At 40.4% G+C, this 20,741-nt stretch overlaps 1 protein-coding gene across 1 annotated transcript in view; it reads right to left on the minus strand.

The window, feature by feature from the left end:
* Positions 1 to 20,741, minus strand: part of LOC103923990 (engulfment and cell motility protein 1) — a 160,088-nt gene that overhangs the window by 111,107 nt on the left and 28,240 nt on the right. The window contains exon 5 of the mRNA XM_009332425.1: positions 11,442 to 11,611. Within this exon, the coding sequence (XP_009330700.1) occupies positions 11,442 to 11,611 (170 nt within the window). The remainder of the gene's footprint in view (positions 1 to 11,441; positions 11,612 to 20,741) is intronic.

The raw sequence follows: 20,741 nt of genomic DNA on the forward strand, positions 1-20,741 counted from the left end.
AACATACCCCAAGAGGTTTGTTTAGGCGTTTCCTATTTTTCGCCCCAAGATATACACTGTTGTGTCTCATCAGTGAGCCAGAAGCTATGGCATCATATTACTATATTCAGGAAACCAGAAGCCAAATATTAAGGGAGGGGAATAATAAGTGCATTTGAAATCTGTAGCCCACTAATCACAATTTGCAAGTCATCCTCCTGCTAATAACCAGCTTCAGCACTGCTGATTATGGTACTAAGCAAGCTGAAGAAAGAGACTATCAATGGTAAAAATGGCATCCAAGATAACTAACTTCTTTTTAAAACATCACTTAAAAAAAAAAAAGAAAAGAAGAAAATATCCATCTCCTACTTAACCCCTTCTTGTGTCTCCTAAATCTATTTCACAGTTTTATTTCAGAGGGTTGGCTGCAGCTCCAACACTGGGCAGACTACTGTTCAAAAGAAGAACAAGGAGGTCCCTCCTTCCTCCCTGTCCCCTTCTCCCCAGGTCTTCCCCTTGGCACTTTCTGCCACGCCATTCAGCCCACAACAGCTCTAGGACTCCAAGCTCTCCAATCACTGATAAAACTCTCTCCCAGAACTTGGCTAGATTTTTTTTTTTTTCCTTTTGGTACAGCAGCAACTCCTCACACTTTGCATTTTCCATTCTGTTTATGCATAAGTAATGTTGTATTTTCTACAGAGATGGCATGAGTCTATCTACAGACTCTTTTCAAGAAGGACCAGTCTCAGGGAGGGCAGCTTTTGGGCTGACTTGTGTAACCATCAGGGGAGAAAACAGAGAGAGTATATCACAGGAACAATGGTTTGAAATCCTTCATTGCTAGCTGTGAGCTGCAATACTCATGCCCAAAGATAATGATGGCACAGTTTACCATGTATCCATGCACAGACTGGGCTACAGCCTAGCTCAAATTAGAAAAGCAACAAGATTTTATTTTTGGATTTCATGGCTTTGGTTCTTTTATGCTACAACAACTATCCGTGTAGCCAGTAGTAATGAGCAAACAAAAAGCATCCTGATGATCAGACAGCCTTAAAAAGGGGAGAAAGTTACCCTCAACATGCTTTTAGGAGCAGAAGTGTTCAAAGCATTTCCCACAGTAGGAGACCCCAACTTCAGCAGCATGTCATTCCTGTGCTTCTGCAAAGGGAGTGCTTCCTGGCTGCGGCAGACTCTGCTAAACCCGAACAAGAACAACCACCACCACCACTGGTTTTTGTCATCTCCCAAATGTGCGTCCAAGCAACCTTATGCAGCACATGCCAGCAAAACTTCGTAGCATCCTTCTGAGCCCAGTTTTTAAAACAGCTGCTTTTCATTTAGGTGCTGGCTTTGGCTAAGCAGCAAGTAAACTTGAAATTGGTGCTGTGTCTGTCTGACATCAAAGAGAAACAAGTGCAGTGTTTGCAAACTGGTAGCACTTCAAAGGGCAGACTCAGTTTTGCCGGATATTTTTCACAACAGGCTATGATCAGGTGCATTTTCTCCATGACTGAGCCCAGGGATTAAAGAACAAACATCTGAATCCTAGAATAAAACATTTAGAGAACAACTCTCTTAGTATTTACAGAACTCTTATCCATCTTGAGTTAACTGGCAATCAGTTAACTTGAGGTCAGAAGATGTGCAATGTAAATGAAAATATAAATTTAGAATAATATGGAGAAATAATTGAATCATATAGGACTTTTCTGGTGAAGCAATACAAAGACAGCAAATTTTGACTTGAGAGGAAAGATAACCATTGTATTAGACCAAACCATTTCTATTAATCTCTATTGCTTTGGAAAGTGTGATAAGAGCAGCAATCAATCTAGGACATCAAATGTTGCAGCAACATGGTATAGGATGATTATAGACTTTTACCACTGAACAGGTGGCGGCTGTTATCTAAAGGAGTACATGCTATTTTCATCCCATCATCAAACCAAAAACCTAATACAGAAGGACCCAGCATGAGCAGGAGTTCCTCTCATATTCACCTGCAGACCACACTAAAGTTACCACTGAAAGAATAGCCAAGCTAACTCTTCCAGCAAGTCAGCCTGGAAAGGAACAAGTACAGTCTGCCACCTCCACCAGCTTTCCTCTTTCTATATATACACAACTGTTGTTTCCTTCAGAGGGCTGACTCTGTGGTAGCAACCAGACAGTTCTGTAAAACACTTCCTGGGTGAGTTACCACCGGTATGGTCAAAAATGCTGAAAGTCTTACTAATCTAGACACTGTAATTAGTTCGATACTTATATTTATCTTTTTTTTTAGAAACCATTCCTCAATTGCACTTGCACAGATGGGAATAAAACCATGGCCAAAACACAAATGTTATGAGGGTAAATTAACTAGCGTTTGTGAAAGGTTCAGATACTAGAGTGGTGAAAGACAAAAACAGACAGCAATTTTTATACAGGGAGAAATCTCAAAACAAATGCCAACATAATGCAAAATAAACGTTAACGATAAGTTACCTATTTAGACATTTCGCTACCATAATATGTTTCCTGTTTGGCCTCAAAGGAACTTTGTGATATATTTCCAGCTGAATCCCAAGGCACAGCAGTTCCCTTTGGACTTCCCAAAGCCATGCAGACTTAATACTTGCTCAAATACTGCAGGTTATGTCACGAGTAGCTTCCAGCAGAGACCACCTTAGCAAGGACCTGACCGGATCAACTCCTGCCGATTCATGTGCAAAAATTGCTGTACAAGGACCAGACATCTCAAATCTAAACCCCAGCTGGGGTAACATGCAGTGCACAGCAAGGGCTTGTCTGCACTGGGGAGAACTACTAAAATGTTGTCCCATTGGGGAAGCCAGTGCAGACCCACTGGATTTCGCAACGTCAAGAGCTAAAGCAGCGACACCGCACCACCGCAACCGATGTTTCTGAGCCTGCACTGTTTAAAGATGTGCAGAGTAGGATAAAAATACCAGTGAGGATAAAAGCTTTTCATGCAGTATGGCCGTGGAGAGGGCCATTATTAGCAAAGGTGGAAGATGTTCACAAAAACTTCCTACTCTACAGAAAAACTGACAGGATAATGGATAGGCCCCTCCCTACAAGAAAGACATTATGATGCTGGAGCATGCCCAAAGAAGAGCAACAAAGCTGGTGAAGGGTCTAGAGAACAAGTCTGATGAGGAGCAGCTGAGGGAACCGGGGTTGTTTAGCCTGGAGAAAAGGAGGCTCAGGGGAGACCTTATCACTCTCTACAACTACCTGAAAGGAGGTTGTAGCGAGGTGGGCGTCAGACTCTTTTCCCAAGCAACAGGATGAGAAGAAATGGCCTCAAGTTGCGCCAGGAGAGGTTCAGATTGGATATTAGGAAAAATTTCTTCACCGAAAGGGTTGTCAAGCATTGGAACAGGCTGCCCAGGGAAGTGGCTGAGTCACCATCCCCAGAGGTATTTAAAAGACCTGTAGGTGTGGTGCTTAGGGAGATGGTTTAGTGGTGGACTTGGCAGTGCTAGGTTAACAGTTGGACTCTATGACCTTCAGGGTCTTTTCCAACCTAAATGATTCTATGATTCTCGAACGACCTGCTAACCACATTAAATCAGTATTTGGCTACTGCTTTTCAGGCAAACACAAGGATAGCCCACATTCTGGATTACAGGCAGTGTTTAGAAATATGACAAGACAAATACACAGGAGTATATCTTTCTGGCTTCTGTCTGTATCATGTGTGACTTATCACATATAAATGAAGTCTGGGAAACACTCTGGCCAGGAGGTTGAAATAAATTATTTGGATGAAATCTGCAAAATTACTATTAAGTTATGCAGCAGCACTCCCACTCCTCACAACCACCACATCCCACAGCCACCACAGTCCAAGAGACAAAAACATTCTAGAAAGTTGCAGAAGTGGAGATTTTAGGCTCTTCTTATTTTTGCTCGTTCCTCAAATACTACACTTCTGTCTGGAGTTTAAAAAAAAATTAGTTCTGTCCAGCTTGGTACTCTGAAGAGCATTTGGTAATATAAATCCACTGCTGGAATTACTCTTTTTATCACATTTTACAAAAGTGATTGCCAACAAAAACCAGTACAACTGTCTCCTCTCCTCTTCCCTGTTCCTGTCAACAAGGTGTTGATATCACCACCTAGCAGCCGTCATTTAAATGCTAATATTCTTAAGCACAGTCAAAGTAAGAAAAACAACCCTGGAGAAAAGGCATTTAGGATGGGGAGAGTGCAAGGGGCAGCAACTCTCCCCTTCTTCTCTCGAAAGATGTGATCTTTGATGGTTCAATCTTCAGATGAGGCTTTTATCTAAAATGTACAGCGTGCACTATGTATATGACATTGACCAGAAGGATATGCAAGAAATTGTGCTCGTGTGTGTTGAGAGGGAGGGTGGAATCCAAGCCTGAAGACTGATGGGGAAACAAACCCAAAAGAGAGCAAGCAGGAGAAAAATAGACCAACAAAAAATCCACCCACAAAGAAAACCTACCCCACTTTCTTCCTTCATGAGAACTGCACTGAAAGATAGGGCTGCAGCCCATTCTCATTCTCCTACCATTACCATCTCCACAGTGGTATAACCAGATAACCTGATTTTATATACTGTTTTGGATTTTTGCCTCATAGATGATAGTCACCCTCTCCCGACATTATGGAAGCACTAAGAAATGAAGATTGCGTAAAGCCCCTGTTGGACAAGAATTGATTTTGGCAGCAATGTCAGATTAAGTAATCCATGCTTCCAGGTGAAGCTTCACAGGAATGGCTGAGCCTGTCTAACAGCCTGGTGCCGTCAAAAATACAAATTAATTTCCTCCCTCCATCGGCTGGCTTATTTTCTGCCGGATTAACAAACTGAATTGGCTCACTGAGGAGTCTGATGAGCACTGGAGCTGACCAAGAGAAGAAACAGGGACTATGCAGCCAGTAGCTGGGAAGAGTGGAAAAGGATTACTTTATTTAGACCTACTAGCTTAGCATTGTCCATATCTTCCGAAAATTCATTTTCCATTTACCCAGTGAGTTATGCTTACACAACTATTTTCTGGGGCAAGACTGTGAGCTCAATCAGGGGTTAAGGAATACTGTATTAAAAGTAGCCTTTACTGTCACTTTGAATAATCTACAGCAGTTTTCCAGTCCAGTCTGCTACATACAGTACTTGCATAACTCTTCAGACGAAGCAGGACAGGAACAAGTGGCTGTGAGCAAGGGCTGCTTAAGTGTTTTGACAGCACTACTGAAATACTCATCAGACTGGGATGGAAAAAAACATTAGCAGGTATTTGAGCAACTGTCCCCAAAAGTGTGTTAAAGTCGGAATAACTCCAAACCAATCTGTCTTCAGTTTTCCACTGGGCTGGTATACGGTATTATCTCTGTAAGACAAGCCAAGAGCTAGAATTTCACTGAACAATACAATTTGTCCTTAAAGCATGCACAATTGCCGTCTCAGAGACTTCCAGCTGTACAGCAGCCAACTCTGCAACTGCATGTGTTCAATAGAAGACTCCTCTTAGTCGACAGTCAAAAAACGTACAAATACACATTTATTTAGAAGCTTACATGAATCTCATCTAGCTGCATTTATTATTTCCAATAGGAAGATGACAAAATTTAACAACCATCCCAATTTAAAGCAAGTTTTTCTCTCCAAGCTGTGCACTAAGCAATTACAACTCCCTTAAAATTAAAACCAGTCTGCAACCATGTCCAAGCAGCGTCAGCTAGCATGCTCCTGTGCCACGCACGGTTTTACTACAATAAAGCTGCTCAGCACAGCCACATCGATGAAGCAGACCTCCGAAGAACAACCTTCTCAACAGCAGCAGAAACAATTCTGGTTACTGTCAAGACAGCTAGGCTTAGCATAGTCTCATTTTTTTGGCAAAAACTGCATGTTATTTCAGCCAAATGACAAGTGACAGAGACTGTGATACTGCCAATTAAAAAAACAAAAAACAAAAAACAAAAAAACCCCCTGAAAATTCTGCATAGGCCTTCCTCCTTTTCCTCCCAGTCATGAGATTATTATTATTACTGGTAATGACAAAAATAAATTTAGATTCCTTTTATTAACTCTTTGGTCTTTTGATATTTATGGCTTGTCACTTACATTTTCCTTTTCTTACTTTATAAGGGACTATGAGGGGTTTTTTTCCTTTTAAGGAAGGCTGAGTCTGTCCCAGTCACATGACTCTTCTGATACATCAAGAAAAAAACTCCACATCTTTACCAGTCTTCTGGTACATCAGAAAGACTATCTATACAGCCATGATTTTCTGAAATATTAATTCTAGGCTAGACTATGGAATACAACTCTGAACGGGCGAACTACGTTATCTCAGATGGGGTAGCAAGGAGACATGATCGTTTCACTTTGGTTCCTGAACACATTTTTCATCAGTCATTATGGCAACGAGGACCTTCTATAGCATTGCTCTCCCTCTGCCTCATTTTAGGGCATTGTACTCTAGGGAGGGGGGAGCAGAAGAAGCACACCCCTACACTTCCATTTTACATTGTCTATACATGCAACCAGAGAGACCATATATTCAACTCCCCTTAACTAGGCATGAACTGGGCTTCAGACAAAAAAAATTAGTGTTAGAATTGCTATGGAAATCTCTTTCTGAAAAGTCTCTGAAAAGGAAAATAACTCTGTGTGCACATGCTCACCCCTCCTTTGGTGATACAGATGCACAGAGTCCAAAAAATGGTTGGACATTATGGATAATTATAAAATGGAATCAGCATTTACTTGTTCTTCATGACCTAACTTGTCTTGCAGTCTCTGCTATAATTTATAGGTCATCTGAACCATAAAAATAAACATAAAAATAGCTTTTTTTTCTTCAGTTAATAAGAGACTCATAGCAGGCTCCAGAAGCAAGAATGAGCCTGAAGGAAAAACAAAGATGAGCCACCTCAATCAACGGGATCCTGATACATGTGGACAGTTTCTAAGACATGTTGCATCTCTGCTGGTATAAACATACTCATATTGACAAGATGCACTCTCAGCTTCATGAGGGCCCCATGCACCCTACAGTCTGCCTACCTCCAACCCCCATGGCTTTGTCCCAGCACACGCCATGTCTACAGTTCATTTACTCTAAGCAGCAAGCACTCAAGGAGATCTGGCCCAAATTATGGTAACTACACATAGTATTAAAACCACTTTTGAAAACATATGCAAAATTAAAAAAACCCTCTCTCAATTTGTTATTTTTCAAGCTATATTAACAGCAAGAAACTGGAAAGTTTCTCTAATGCATTCTAATTTTCTTCAATATTCAGAAATATAACATATGGAAAATTAACTAGAAAACACTGTTAGTTCTTGTCTACCTTTTGTATTACTACTTCTTTTTATCACCAGCAAAATGAAGCAGAGGTAACTAGAAACCCAGGAATGTACATTCTCTTACTCTGGTCACTGTACTTTTATAGTCATCAACTTCACTGAAATAATGAGTAAGAAGCACAATAAATAAAGCCAACTATAAATAAAGCATATGCCTCTTCCTCGGTGAAAGTTATATAAAAAGCTGGAGTCTTGCTTTCCAGAGGCTGCCCACTAAAACTTAATTACACACTCAAATTATAACTTAAGAGCTACCCCTAACATGAGTTCCACGTGCAGAGAAAACCTCAGAGCAACCTTACACTGAGCATGACGGTACTTTTAATGAGCACTGTCTGCCCCTTTGGGGAAAATAGAGAATAAAGCTTGAATTAACAAAATTCATCGATTTCTAGCACAGCTGCACCACACCGTGAACAGAGGCGCCACTCAGCCTGGGCTTACTGACGCAGGGCTGTCCTCAGCTGCATTAACCCACAGGCAGCTGGGAAAGCACAGAGGGGCTCCTTGCAGAGCAGCAGCAGCCGCCCCATGGGGTATGTCCCATCCCCTCTGACCCCCTCAGAGTCTTAGTGCCAGTCTCCGGGTTGCGATACCAGAGCAGCGACCGCCACTCTCATGCTATTTCGCAACAGGCCTGCTCTCAGGTTGTGGCTCAATGACACGCTTATGCCAACGTAGTGGCCTGTTGCCACATAAAGGGCCTTTTCTGCATCAACTCATGCCCACTTCCCCTCTTGCTTCTGCAAGTCTCAAACTGAGCAGAAAACTAACTCTGCAAAACAGACGCAGATACTTTTCAGCCAAGTTAAGCTGGATTGCCTTTGCGAAGCATCCAGACACCAGAACCAACTCCAGGAAGGAAGCAGGACTGGGCTGGAGAGTGGGGATTAACACACGAGGGAAGCAGGACTGGTCTGGAGAGCAGGGGTTAACACACAAGGACCAGGAGAAGAGGGCAGGGAGCTGGACCATCTCTTAGCAGCACCAAGCCATTAGGGTTCTCTCAGCTGTATGGCTGAGTGATAGCCTCATTCAAGCAAGGCTGGCTCAACAACACTAACTCAAAGGTGGGTAAAGACTTCATAGTGAAGATATACCTTAAAGGTATCTTTACAAAATATATTGCCTTCTAAAACTGGGCCATCAAAGAAGTTTCTGCCCTGAAACTTCTGGCTGCTCATTCCTCCTCTAATACTGGCCCCCTTTCTAATGCTAATATAATTGTTTGGGTAGGTCCACCTTCGGATACTGAAATGATTGGAGTTAAAAATATCATTGGGGAAAAGAAAGTGACAGGTATTGGGGCAAGGAAAAGGAGACAAGAGAGCTTTTTGGTTTGAAGCATTTGGGTGACCTGGTCAGCAGCATAGCCCACAAGGTCACAGTGCTGAGGGCGCACAGCGCAGGGTGGGAGCTAATGGCAAGGAGGCCTTCAGCTTGCTTTGCCTGTTCAGCGAGCATCTTGCGGGACCCTCTTATTAATGGTATTGCAGAGGGTCTAAGGGAAAACAGGAATAGAGAGCATAAGAGGACAATTGACTGATTCCAGTTGATTTTCCTTGACAGCCTAGGGCACTCAAATGGCTGGCTGTCCTTGTTCCACTCTCTCCTCCATATATTACCTTTCTTTGCGTCCCACACACACCTTGTTCGCTCACAGGCCATTTTAGGAAGCTATTTTGTTGTAATAATAAAGTCAAAAACCAAACCAAATCAAAAAACATGCTTCTTCTGTGGAAGTAGTTTGTCTGTTGGCTTAGTGTGCTGAAATAGCAATGAGTGACAGACCCTGAAGTGGGAGGACATTAAATCTCAAGTTCTGTTAAATATACGCTTATCAGCCAGTGATGCACAGTATAAAAGCAGAAGAGAATATACAGTGTAGCACAGATGTCCTTGCTTTACAACTCCCTTCGCAAAGCCAGACTTGGAAAAACTTGACCTGCAGACCCCCTCAGAAGCTGCAGAACACGAAAAAGACTGCAGTGAGTACTGAGAGTTCATCAACACGTGAAGCTACTGGAAACTCTTACAGTCTGAGTCTTTGTCCAATGCCCAAACTAGACAGCGTTTCTCCCCACAGGCAGAAACACTGATAAATAGATTAGACAGGTAGAACGATCAATGCATCTTTGGTGATACATTACACCAGCTAAAAAGAAAATTCTGAAATCCCTCCAAATGCAAGCCACTTTAAAAAAGAAAAAGAAAAAAGAAAAAAGGCAATAGGCTTTGCTCATATGTCCAGTCTGCAAGCTTGCTGTGTGGTTTGAAAACTTATACCCTTAGCCAGGAATTACTACTAGGGTGTAATTTGCTGAGCAGTTCTTTCAACAGTGATGCTGGCTTAAGTAGTTGCCCTCCCAAATAGTTATTTTTAATCCAGACCAGTCTGCTACAGCTTGGCCCATCCCACAGCTACAAAACAGTAGTACAGACACATCTGAAGGGTGAGGAGGGCACTTGCTTTAGCCTTGATGCAGCTAAAAGAAATGCTTGTAAAAAATATGAATGTTCCCTGTCTCTTTCAATAGAAACTAAAGTGCTGTAGTTTAAATACCTTCCGCAGCAGAGTAAGTTAAACCATTTAACCTAAATAAATTCATAACAAAATAAACTACAGGGGCAGTGACTTGTAATTTGCTTATGTTCTGATTTTCATAGGTACATGTGAGCTTGCCCATTCAGTGTATTTTCTAATTAGTACAGTAACTGTGTGCATATGTTTACATCAACTTAAGCCTGTCTTTGGTTTTAAATTTAATTTGGTCCCTGAACAACAAATATTATATGAATATAAGACAAGTTGACAAATTTGATAACTAGCAGCATTTTTTTGTATTTTTTGTTGAAAGTGGCATAATACGTGCCACAGACCACATCACTGCAAAAAAAATAAAGACCATAACCCCAAAACACTGAAGATGAAGCCATAAGCTATTGGAAATCCTGTATATAGCTAGAGTTCGGCAACAGGGATTCAAAGTCCAATAAACCATTGACCACATAACAGGCAGGGATCAGTGAGAGCATGCTTTTACATTTCCCAGTCTAAGGACTACTGGACTCTAACAAGTACTTAATTTTTATCTGGAAAATCCCCAGTATACCTTGCGTGGGACCATCAGAGACAATTTGTGTTCCATTTCAAAGCCCACTTACTACTTTTGCTTTACCCTCTAACACTATTTACTTTCTTGAATCCAAGGGAACATGAGCACATTTGAGAGGGGATTTGGATTGACTGTAGCAATTGACTTCAGAAGTCTGATCCACAAGACTGAACATCCCTAATGAATAAGAAAGCTACTTCCCGAGCACTTTCTTTCTCTCGGGAAAGGGTGTGGGTATTGTTGATTTCTTCATGTGTAGTAGAGGTTGACACTGACCGCAAAGCACTAACTCTTACTTGAAAGCAAAAGCCTACTTGAAATAATAACTGTTAGAACATAATTTAATAGTGCAACAATCCAGTTGATAATTTTCTGTAGTACCCTCCACATTAAGCCAATAGACAATTACTCAGGACCATGATCCTGAATTTCACCAATGGTGAAAATTGGTAAGATGTTCTGGTAAAGAATAAATGTATTTTCAGAGGTCAGCTTTCAATTTCGTGTCAAAAAGCCATTGTCATTTGAAAAACCCCAGCCAGAATTAAAACAATAAAAATGGAAATAAAGTAAGCACTGGGTTTTGCTCCACATGTTCTCAGTAACATGAAATTTAAAACATAGTTTTGAGATGACATCACTTAAATAGCAGCCTTTAAATATAGTATCAATGATTTATCTAAACTCCAATGGGTAGAGAAGAAACTAGGACCACCGTCTCCGCAGAACTTTAGGGCACAGAGGGCACTTGTGACTTCCTACTTTGCTCACCCCCAATCCCCACCAGCCCATTGTTGGGGGGAATTAAAAAAATATTCTCATTGATAATGGATATACTATCCTAGCAGCCCAGAACTCTTCAGATGTTTTATTTTATATAATCTTAGAAGTTGTATACAGAAATACTTCAGGCACTCAAGAGAGTGAGCATGAACGTACCCCATACAGGAGAAACATCAGAGTTTAAGCAGAATACTTACTCTGTGCCACTTTCAACCATTTGTGTTAGGAGGGAAATGCCATCTAGGTTTATAAATTCTTGGGCAAACGTAACATCCCGTGAGTAGTTGGCTAAGTCTTTCAGTGCTTCTAACTTCGCATCCATACTAGAAGACTGGATCTTCTCATGGAGCTGCTGTGCATTTTGAGCCTAAGAGAGAAACAAAACATACAAAACAAAAACAACAAAAAACCTTTTGTTACAATGGCAATAATGAATAAAATGTTAGTGCAAGCAGGAACAATGGCCATGTTTAATATTAATGATACTTAACACTTGCATGCTCAGAAATGATTAAGTAGCTCACATACGAATTACTTTTGTAAAAGTACATTACTCATGTATTAGTCCATTATTACCTATAATTATTTGGATTGTTGCAGAATCATAAGCTGAGCAATGGATAGATATCCCATTGTCTCAGGCAAAATGTAAGCATTACAAAAGACAGCCTTTGGCTTGAAGAGCTTGTGTGTCATATCAATAAAAGTAGAAATGAGAATAAAACAAATTGCATCAGACAATATCAGTATAATAATGGCTGCACTTTTTTTCCTGTCAACACTTACTCAGTTTACGCACTTCTCATGACCTTTAACAATGAAGACCATATACTGTCCTAATCAGGTTATATCGGTAAAGACCAACTTCAGGCCTTCTGCTCCTTCCTCCCCCTCTTCCTTTTGTTCACAATCAATTCAAAAACTCACACGCTCTTTTACAAGAAACATAGGAATAATTACTTCCCACATAATATTATCACTCATACATCTTTATGCAAGTTCAATATCCACATATATTAGGCTATTCTGCCCATTAATGCTTCAAATACAGGATGAGACAGTGAAATCCAAAATGAACACTGATGATAAAAAGCTAAAGGGGTATTTAAATAATGCATATTAAATTCTCTCTCTCTTTAGCCATACAAATGTTTTAAAATACATCTCACGTTTTCAATCTGATGCTTTCACTTACCTGAACACAATACCCAAAAGCTTCAGTTAATAGCTAGCTAGCCAATACTTTTCTTAGAAAAATAATCCTCCTCACTATATACAGGAAACTCAATTCAAATTGCAAAATTCAATTTCCTAAAATTCACTTCTTACCTGCACCGAATGAAAGGCGCATGAGAAGCTATGTGTCATTAGGAAACCAAATTAATGGTAAATTCTGCTAGGAGTTATTTTCTCTGAGATTATGCTTATTCTTTCTCAGCTGGAGAAGAAAAATAGAAGAAAAGGCTGTGCTGACAGACAATTCCTTTTCTGTTCAAGTAGTGAATATACTCTTCTCAGAGATGGTCATCTCTGCAGATCAAGATTCTGAGATAGACATTTTTAGTGCAAGTGAACACTTAAACAGAGAACACAGGAAAAAACACCACCGTGTTGTTACAGATACAGCTTCCTATCTACATAACTTTGATTGCTTCACAAACATTAATAAATTAAATGTTCCAATATCCTCCAAGATCAGCAAGGTTTGTTACTTCCCATTTTTACAAAGTAAAATTAATGCATGGTCTCCAATCAGCTTTTGGCCAGAACCCGTGTGGTGAGGAACGTGTACAGGCAGGAAATATCTTCTAGTCAGTATGACTGTGGTTAACATCCTCAGTTAAGACAGAATTGAAAAGAAACAGTACATTTTTGGTCCTGAGCTTTTCTATGCCTTAAGTATTGGGTGGTGCAGCCATAGCAGTTACATTATCTATAAAAAGGCAGAATCCTGCCATTCAAAAGGTCTTTCTGCCGCCCTAAGTTACCTACTCGATCAATAGGTTTGAGTGGTAATGGGGAAACAATGGCTTATACAGTCTCTCTGTAATGGCAATGTCTGTCCGAACAGTACTAAAAGAATATTCTCTCAAACTTAAGCAGCTGGTAGGCTAAATCATTTGCCAAAGCCTATGGAAGAAATAAAACCAGATCCCACTGACTTCCAACTTCCAGGATAACCACAAAATAATTCCTCCAACCCTTCCCCTTCATCAGAGCGTTTTGCTAAAGTACTTTTGTATGATCAGCTACAAAAATTCAGAGCAACCACTATTATTACCTTAACCAGAAGTTCAACAGCCAACTCCTACCTCAACAAATGACCTCCTTCATTGAGCTGTTTCTACTCTAGACTCCCCACTGTCACAACTCAGGAAGACTCAGAGATGCAAAGCATCCTCAAAACATTACTCTTTCTCAGAATACATGCAATGTCTGAATTCCTGCCCAACTCAGAAAAGAAATACTTCGGAAAAATCTTCAATACTGCCATGGCAGCTGCATTCACCTGACTTTGGAAATGGTTGCTCAAATTTAACCTCAAGCTCATTAAGATCTGTGCACATGCCATCTTCTACCTGTCATGGTTCTGGGAAATTACCACTCCCACTATCTGCCTACTGAAGGATACAGTTCTTCCAGCTTTCCATGGGAAGCGGGTCCTCTGAAAGCTCCTGGAGTCAGTGAAAATGAAACGAATAGGAAAGATGAACAAAACACCTGGTTCAGTGTGACTGAGCGGCTCTCCTGAGCTGCTCAACCAGGAAGTCTGAGTGGGCAGAACTTGGGCAGCAGAGCTGTGGCCGAAGAGATAGGGACTGTAACCACCTGTGTAGCACAGTAGCAAGCAAGAAATAACGTGTCAGTAGAGCCAGGAGAACACCCTCCTCCAAACCCCTTCACATCACACCTACAATTGCTGTGTAAACAATGCCTCATCTTCGTACACATTAACAACAGATTATTAATGGTCAAGTTCACCCTTCCTCTTGAGGAGAGATTCCTGCCCCCAGCAAAAACATCTGGGGCTGGTGAACTGCTGCTGCCATCCCAGTTAGACTTCCATTACACACGAAACAATACCAAGCATGGAAAGAGCTAACCTTACCTCTCACCAACACTGAGAGCACCAGTACAGGGATGTGCATTAACAGCTCAACTACACTGCAGAACAGCAGCATGAGCGGGACCAACCTATCAACAGAGATACGTTAATCCTGTTTCCTCTGAAGTCAGTGAAAGCTTTGAAATTCACCACACTAAAACCAAAATATAATCTTAGATCAGAGACAGTTTGGTCCCCTCTACAGAGCACAAAAATCTATAAAGCAATGTCTCTGATACAAAAGTGGTTCAGCCCTGTTTTAAGCACACAAAAGAGAGCTTACTAACATCATAGGCTTTATCTGACTATAACAATGCTAATGCCCCATCAGCAAAGTTTCTACACAGCTGTACTTTTCTTATATTAAACGAGTTTTGCAAGATACTGCATCCAATAAACCTTGCTCCTACTATTGGAAGAGAAAAGAACTGGTAATGGCAGAGCTGATCTTGATTAAAGGGGTAAACAAAATATTTGTCTCAGCAAGAGTGCTGGTACATGTCTCACTGGAAACATGGCCAAAAGTAATGTTGGCTGTTGTCATCACAAGTGCCTGATGGGTGAAAATATTGCTTCAGTGAATACCATGCAATTCTCACAAGCCTCCTAGTTCTTGTTGCCATAGCACTCATACGTGCTTATGGAACGTACAGCTCACTTATGACTGCATTAAAAAATGAAACCTAGATGAAATATGCTCCGAGTGCTTACCAGGGAGCTATTTTAATGATTTACAATCCATCAGTGGATGGACAGAGAGCACAGCTCATTAAAGCAACAGTAGAGCTAGCTGCCATGTCTCTGCTCTTATTGAAATATCATTCAGGTAAGAAGAAATAAATATATGAAATCTGCTCAGCTGAGAACCATTATGAGGGAATTAACAGAAACACGGCTGTTCAAGTAAATGAAAGACAGCATTAATTGCTCTCCTGTTTAGAAAGGAAGGAAGACAGGAAGCTTGTAAAACTGTGCTCTTGAAGCCCCAGCATTTCAAAAAGCTGTCAAGAGGCATAAGCTGCATGTCTAGTCTTAAATGACTTGCTCCAAGGACAGCCAGAAAGGTTGCCCTTAGGGGGTAGCAGTGCTTAAAAGGAGCCGCTTGATGAGATTGTCAGCTTAAGAAGAAAACTAATGACCTAAATCCAAGATGTGACTTGCTTAGAGACTCAAGTAGCCATTTGGAGGTTAGGAATCCCAAAATCATCCTAACAAGGGATTCTACTCATCAAATTATCATTTCTTTGCCACTGAATACTTTGCAAACTTTGAAAGCAACTTATTACCCAGACGTACACAAGGTTTCTGTACAGAATACAAAATACAGTGAGCCAGGGCAGGAGGGAGGACACAGATACCAAATGCAACCACTATCAAACATTAATGTGCTACGGAAGAAATTTGGACCATCGATTTAAATTGCTGTTTTGCCATTATGTAATCAGTTTTCTTCTTTATCCTTTACAAAAAGCAAATAAAATAAAAGACGAGTGTTTTGGTCTTCCCTGTAGATAAGTTAGTCACATTATTCAACTTTCTGCTAGAGAAAGGGCATACAGACTGTCAGTAACTACCAAATACAGTTTTGTACTAACCAAACTGGTGCATTTCTGTGGTTTAATTTAAATCACTTAGTGTTGAAACACCGTGGTGGTTTAAACTGCTGCCTTTTCCTGGCTTGTTACTGCCACTTCACCTACAACTGCACATACGTCAGAAAGCAATGGAATGGATACATTACATAGTCATCATTAGATGCAAAGCAAATTCAACAGACCCAGCAAGGCTGACTAGCGTCTGATGCCAGGTAAGCAATGAGATTATATTTTAATTAGTAAAGACATTAATTGTTAACATTTTTACATTAATGCTCAAGCACCATTTCTACATCTAAAGCTCTGTACAAATGTAATACACAGAGCAGTCCTACGCTAATCACTATACACAATTAAGGAGGCAGAAACAGAAGAACAGGGAAATGATCGTGTCTAGAGTTGCATACTACATCAATGATAAAAGCATTACAGATGCATAGCCATATGGATTATGTAAATATGCCTAAAATAAGTTTATGCAATCAGTAGCCACTTATGAATGTTGAGAAGCACTTTTTCCTCTTGCTGCATTTGAAACAATCCTTTTTGCTTACTACTCAAAATATGCCTTTGGAAACCTGAAAACATGAGATTAAACCTTTATCTATAAAAACACAAAAGCCAACTCCACTTCCCAAATCTTCCTCTTGTACTATGAGCAGACAAATATAAAAGTGGCTTATTGACTTCCATGGTCAGTGCTCCTGGTATAGGGTTCAATAATAACTAATTCACCGTTACGTGATAAATACAATCACAATCATAGGCTGGACCGGCAAATATTTATGCATTTAGTGAACTTCAAAAACATTAAGTCAGTTGAGCACATATTAAAGCAACTGTAGATCAAAGATTATAGACCAGGTCCCCAAACTTTTACTCAAAGATAGAGGATTCAGATGCATAAGTAGAAATAGGTTAAAAAAACTCTACACTTCCTTGTATGTGTAGATCACATATAAATTAAAAAACCCCACATTGTTCACATCTGTAAAAGCATTCAGGGAAAACACTATGATGACTGTTAACAAACACCCCTATTTACACAATTGCTCATGCTAGAAATGCTAATACAGCTGCCTACAAGCAACTTACAGGTTTGAGAACTCAACCAATCTCCAACCAGGGGATCAAAGGAAAACATGAGACAAAAGCAAATGGTCAGGCACCATAAATACCACATTAGAAAAGGCTACCCATTGACTCAACGTTTAAGGTATATAGTTCACGAGCAAGCCAGGTTGTGCCCAAGAAGCTACTTTCAAATAAACGGCAAGTGCTCAAATAATCAATTCTCTTTGAAAACCATTAAATAAAAAAAGAGGCCAGTTCCTTCAGTTTAATTTTCCCAGTATTTTAGCATCTTTTCAAAATGATGAGTCATTTGAATGAGGATTTGCAGGACCTGATCGAAGGAATCCTGCAGTTGCACACGCTAAAAGGCTGGACTCCGCTTGCTGCACTGCAGGACACAACTGTCCTTTCGGAACAGTCTCGCACTTGGGAGCAATTACAGCTCATTTATTTATACACCTACCCACCATCCACTGGAATATGGGTATCACAAAACAGACAATAGCAATCTGGCATTTCAACTGTCACGTATGTTCAAATACAAAGAAATGTTGCATAAGAAACTTTTGATGAGTCCTTTCAGAAATGCAAATGGACAAAGGGGGAAAACAGGTCACGGAAAACTGCAAAAACACATGATAGCACAAAGAATTTTTAAGAAAGATGATAAGAGAGGTTAAAAAATAAGTAAGAAAGATGATATAGGAACAAAGATAATATGAGAGAAATACAATCTGTACTCAAGTTACCTAGGAAACAGAGTGTCCGTGTGGTGAGTGGTTTACAGAGGAAAAAAATAGCATTGTTTAGAAAAAACAGCCTTTCAGAGAAACGCACAAACTTAGCAAACAGACGTACGGAAACAAAAAGGCAGTTCAAATTCCCACCAGGCATAACGACTGTGTTTGCAAAGTTTTAACTCAAAGAAGTTTAAAATAGACACGTTGTAAATCTCTGAAGGCAAGTATTTATAATGGATTTAGCAGCGCACCATAACTGCAGTTTTGCCCTTGCAATATTAACAATGATTTTCAGAAATAAGTCCCTGTATATGCACACAAAATAATCTAAAGTTGAGAATAAAAAAGAGAAAGTATTTAACATTTAAATTTGGGGAGTTAGACTTCAAATCCTAATTTTAAAAAAGCCAACCCAAAATTGCTGGTTTACTACATCTAGATGAAACTACCTTTCTCCCTTCCCTCCTTTTGATAATACCTGCTCTGGATACCTGAGCAATACACAATTTGAGGCTAATGACAACAGAACTCAAAAAGATTGTATCTCATCCTTCTCACCTTATTTTCAGTGACTCAGGGCATGCAACTGTGAATGGGTATAGCCAGACTACTGGCTGTCATGGTAATAAATTGCATGAAAATTAAAAACTAGAAAAGCATTTTAAGTTCATGCAGCCTTCAGACCTAGTCAAAACGATTCCTCTCAACTCTTCAAGGAAAATGTTTCCTCAAAAGGCTTGTGAAGTTCAGGACAGATTATTTTGTGCCCACAATAGCCAGGAAGTAGGCAGCTCAGGCCTCTCTGGAACTACATGGACACATCCCAGACACTAGACAATCTGTACGTGTCTCCTCTTAATTTCTCTCAACCTTCCCCCCCTCCTTTTCTAATTCTTCTGCCTCTTCAAAAAGCATTTTTGGTATGATTTTCTTTTTCTGGGGGAAGGGGGAGATAGTTTCATCTTTATACTGATGTAGGATAGAGAAAAAAAGGGGGAAGAAATTCAGAATCTTAATATTTTCACAGGATGAGAAAAACATTTCCCACCCAGCTCTAGCAGCTAGGAAAGCATCTTTCCCATTTTGCAGGAGTATATCACGCAGCCTCTTCTTCACATTATCTCCTCCAACTACTGTTGCTCTCATATAGAATTTCAGAGGAAAAATGGAAACAGATGGCCCATTAGTTTTTCAGGGTAAACGACAAGCATTGTGTGGGTCACCAGTCTAAAAACCACAGCTTGGAAGCCTTTAATCTATCTATTTTAGGTACCTCTATGATGACCACTTCAATGGTACCTTAAAAGCAAGGATACTATTGTAGGGTGGGAACATGCAGAACTTCATTTTATGTCTATTTAAAGAATACAAATACTCTCTAATCCAACAAAAACCAATCCAGTCCTTTGAAACCTCCTTCCAAGCTACCTCTCTGATTCTGGGAAAAAGTTAACAAAAACTTTTTAAAAACGTCAGAAAATTTGAAAATAAGCACTGGTTCAGGGATAAATATCAATACTGAAGACTGAAAAGTAGACTGGCCTTCTATGTTGTAACAGGATGGCTGAGTCACTCGTGACTGCAGGCCAGTACCAGAGTGGTCCGTAACTTGGTAGGTAACAGGTAATACCTCAGTATCCTAAGGACCCCTGTCTCGGTTGACTGACCCTAAGGCAAATCACCAAAGAAACAGAACAAGCAGAAGAGAGTCTTATGCAAAGCCCCAGGTTTCTGCCCATAAGTATTAGCAGAAAGTGTTATAAATCCAAAATTTGTCTTTTGTGTTTGTAGGCCACATTTCCAATTGCACAAGTGATCATGAAGACAGACAGACAGCCATTTCCACAGATGAGTTGCAGCACAGCCTCTCTTCAGTTTTGCATGGTGCAACTGGTTGTGGATTTTGAGACAGGGAAGGATTCCATGAGTCATCTCATGCTGTCACTCCATGCTGTGGCTACACAAAAGAATGATGCAGTGTGTTTGGACCACATTGGTTCTTGATGAACCACAGACGTTGTTTTGATTTCATGAGATCCCTAGTCTGGGCAGTGGAGTGGATATTTGTTCTTAAGAAGTCCCAAAGGTTAGGAGAAGCTGGTGTTGGGGCTGTCTGTTTCTGAGGAAGTTCCATCAAATGGGGTTTACTCCACCAGCAAGTGGTTTTCCCATGTACAAGGCTGTTCTGGTGACATACGGCAAGAGACTCTGGAGTCACATAGACTCTGACAGAGCCATGGCCTTAAACTGTTGTTTATTCTTATGTCTGTAAAGCTCTGTATATAATGAGCACTGAAAAAGATGATGAAGGATAATGGAAATCTCTTGTCTTTGTCCAGCTAGCTGATGTTTAGAAGTGCTTTCTGTTAAGAAGCTACACTCCTGTAGATTAATATTGCAGTCACTTATTAAAAAACTTGAGGCATGTATATGTTTCCATATTGGCTTCTACAATTTCCACTTACACACAAACCTGCGTACAAATGCAGTCATCTCCTAAGTCCAATATAAGCCATCATCAGGTTAAGCAGGCTGGGGAGGAGTGGAAACGCACATGATGCCTGGAGCACCTGGGAAGTTAGTAACAGCATACGCTTTTCTGCTTTGTTACTTTGGGCCTAGGCCCTACTAGCTGAAAAGTGACCCATCCCAAAACGTATCTATAATCTCTGCGTGGCTTCTCGATAGAAGTTTTCACATTTTATGGCAGTAACTGACCCCACTCTTAACAGGTTCAACAGAAGCCAAAAGCTAAACCACCACAGCTCCATCTTGCCTGTTCAAATGAGCTGCGGTACAGGGTAGCAGAGTTTGGCCGTAAGAATGCTTTGAATCTGCACAAGCTAGAACACCACCATGAAGAGGTAAACCATTTTAATGGCACACTACCTTTGTCAGCAAGGAAATGAGATTGCCACTGCCTTAGACATACATCTTCTGGGACTAACAGTGACTTTCAGCATGTGGCAACAGTACTGCTCA

This window comes from Pygoscelis adeliae, unplaced genomic scaffold, assembly GCF_000699105.1.
Source record: "Pygoscelis adeliae isolate BGI_AS28 unplaced genomic scaffold, ASM69910v1 Scaffold58, whole genome shotgun sequence".
Classification (NCBI taxonomy): domain Eukaryota; kingdom Metazoa; phylum Chordata; class Aves; order Sphenisciformes; family Spheniscidae; genus Pygoscelis; species Pygoscelis adeliae.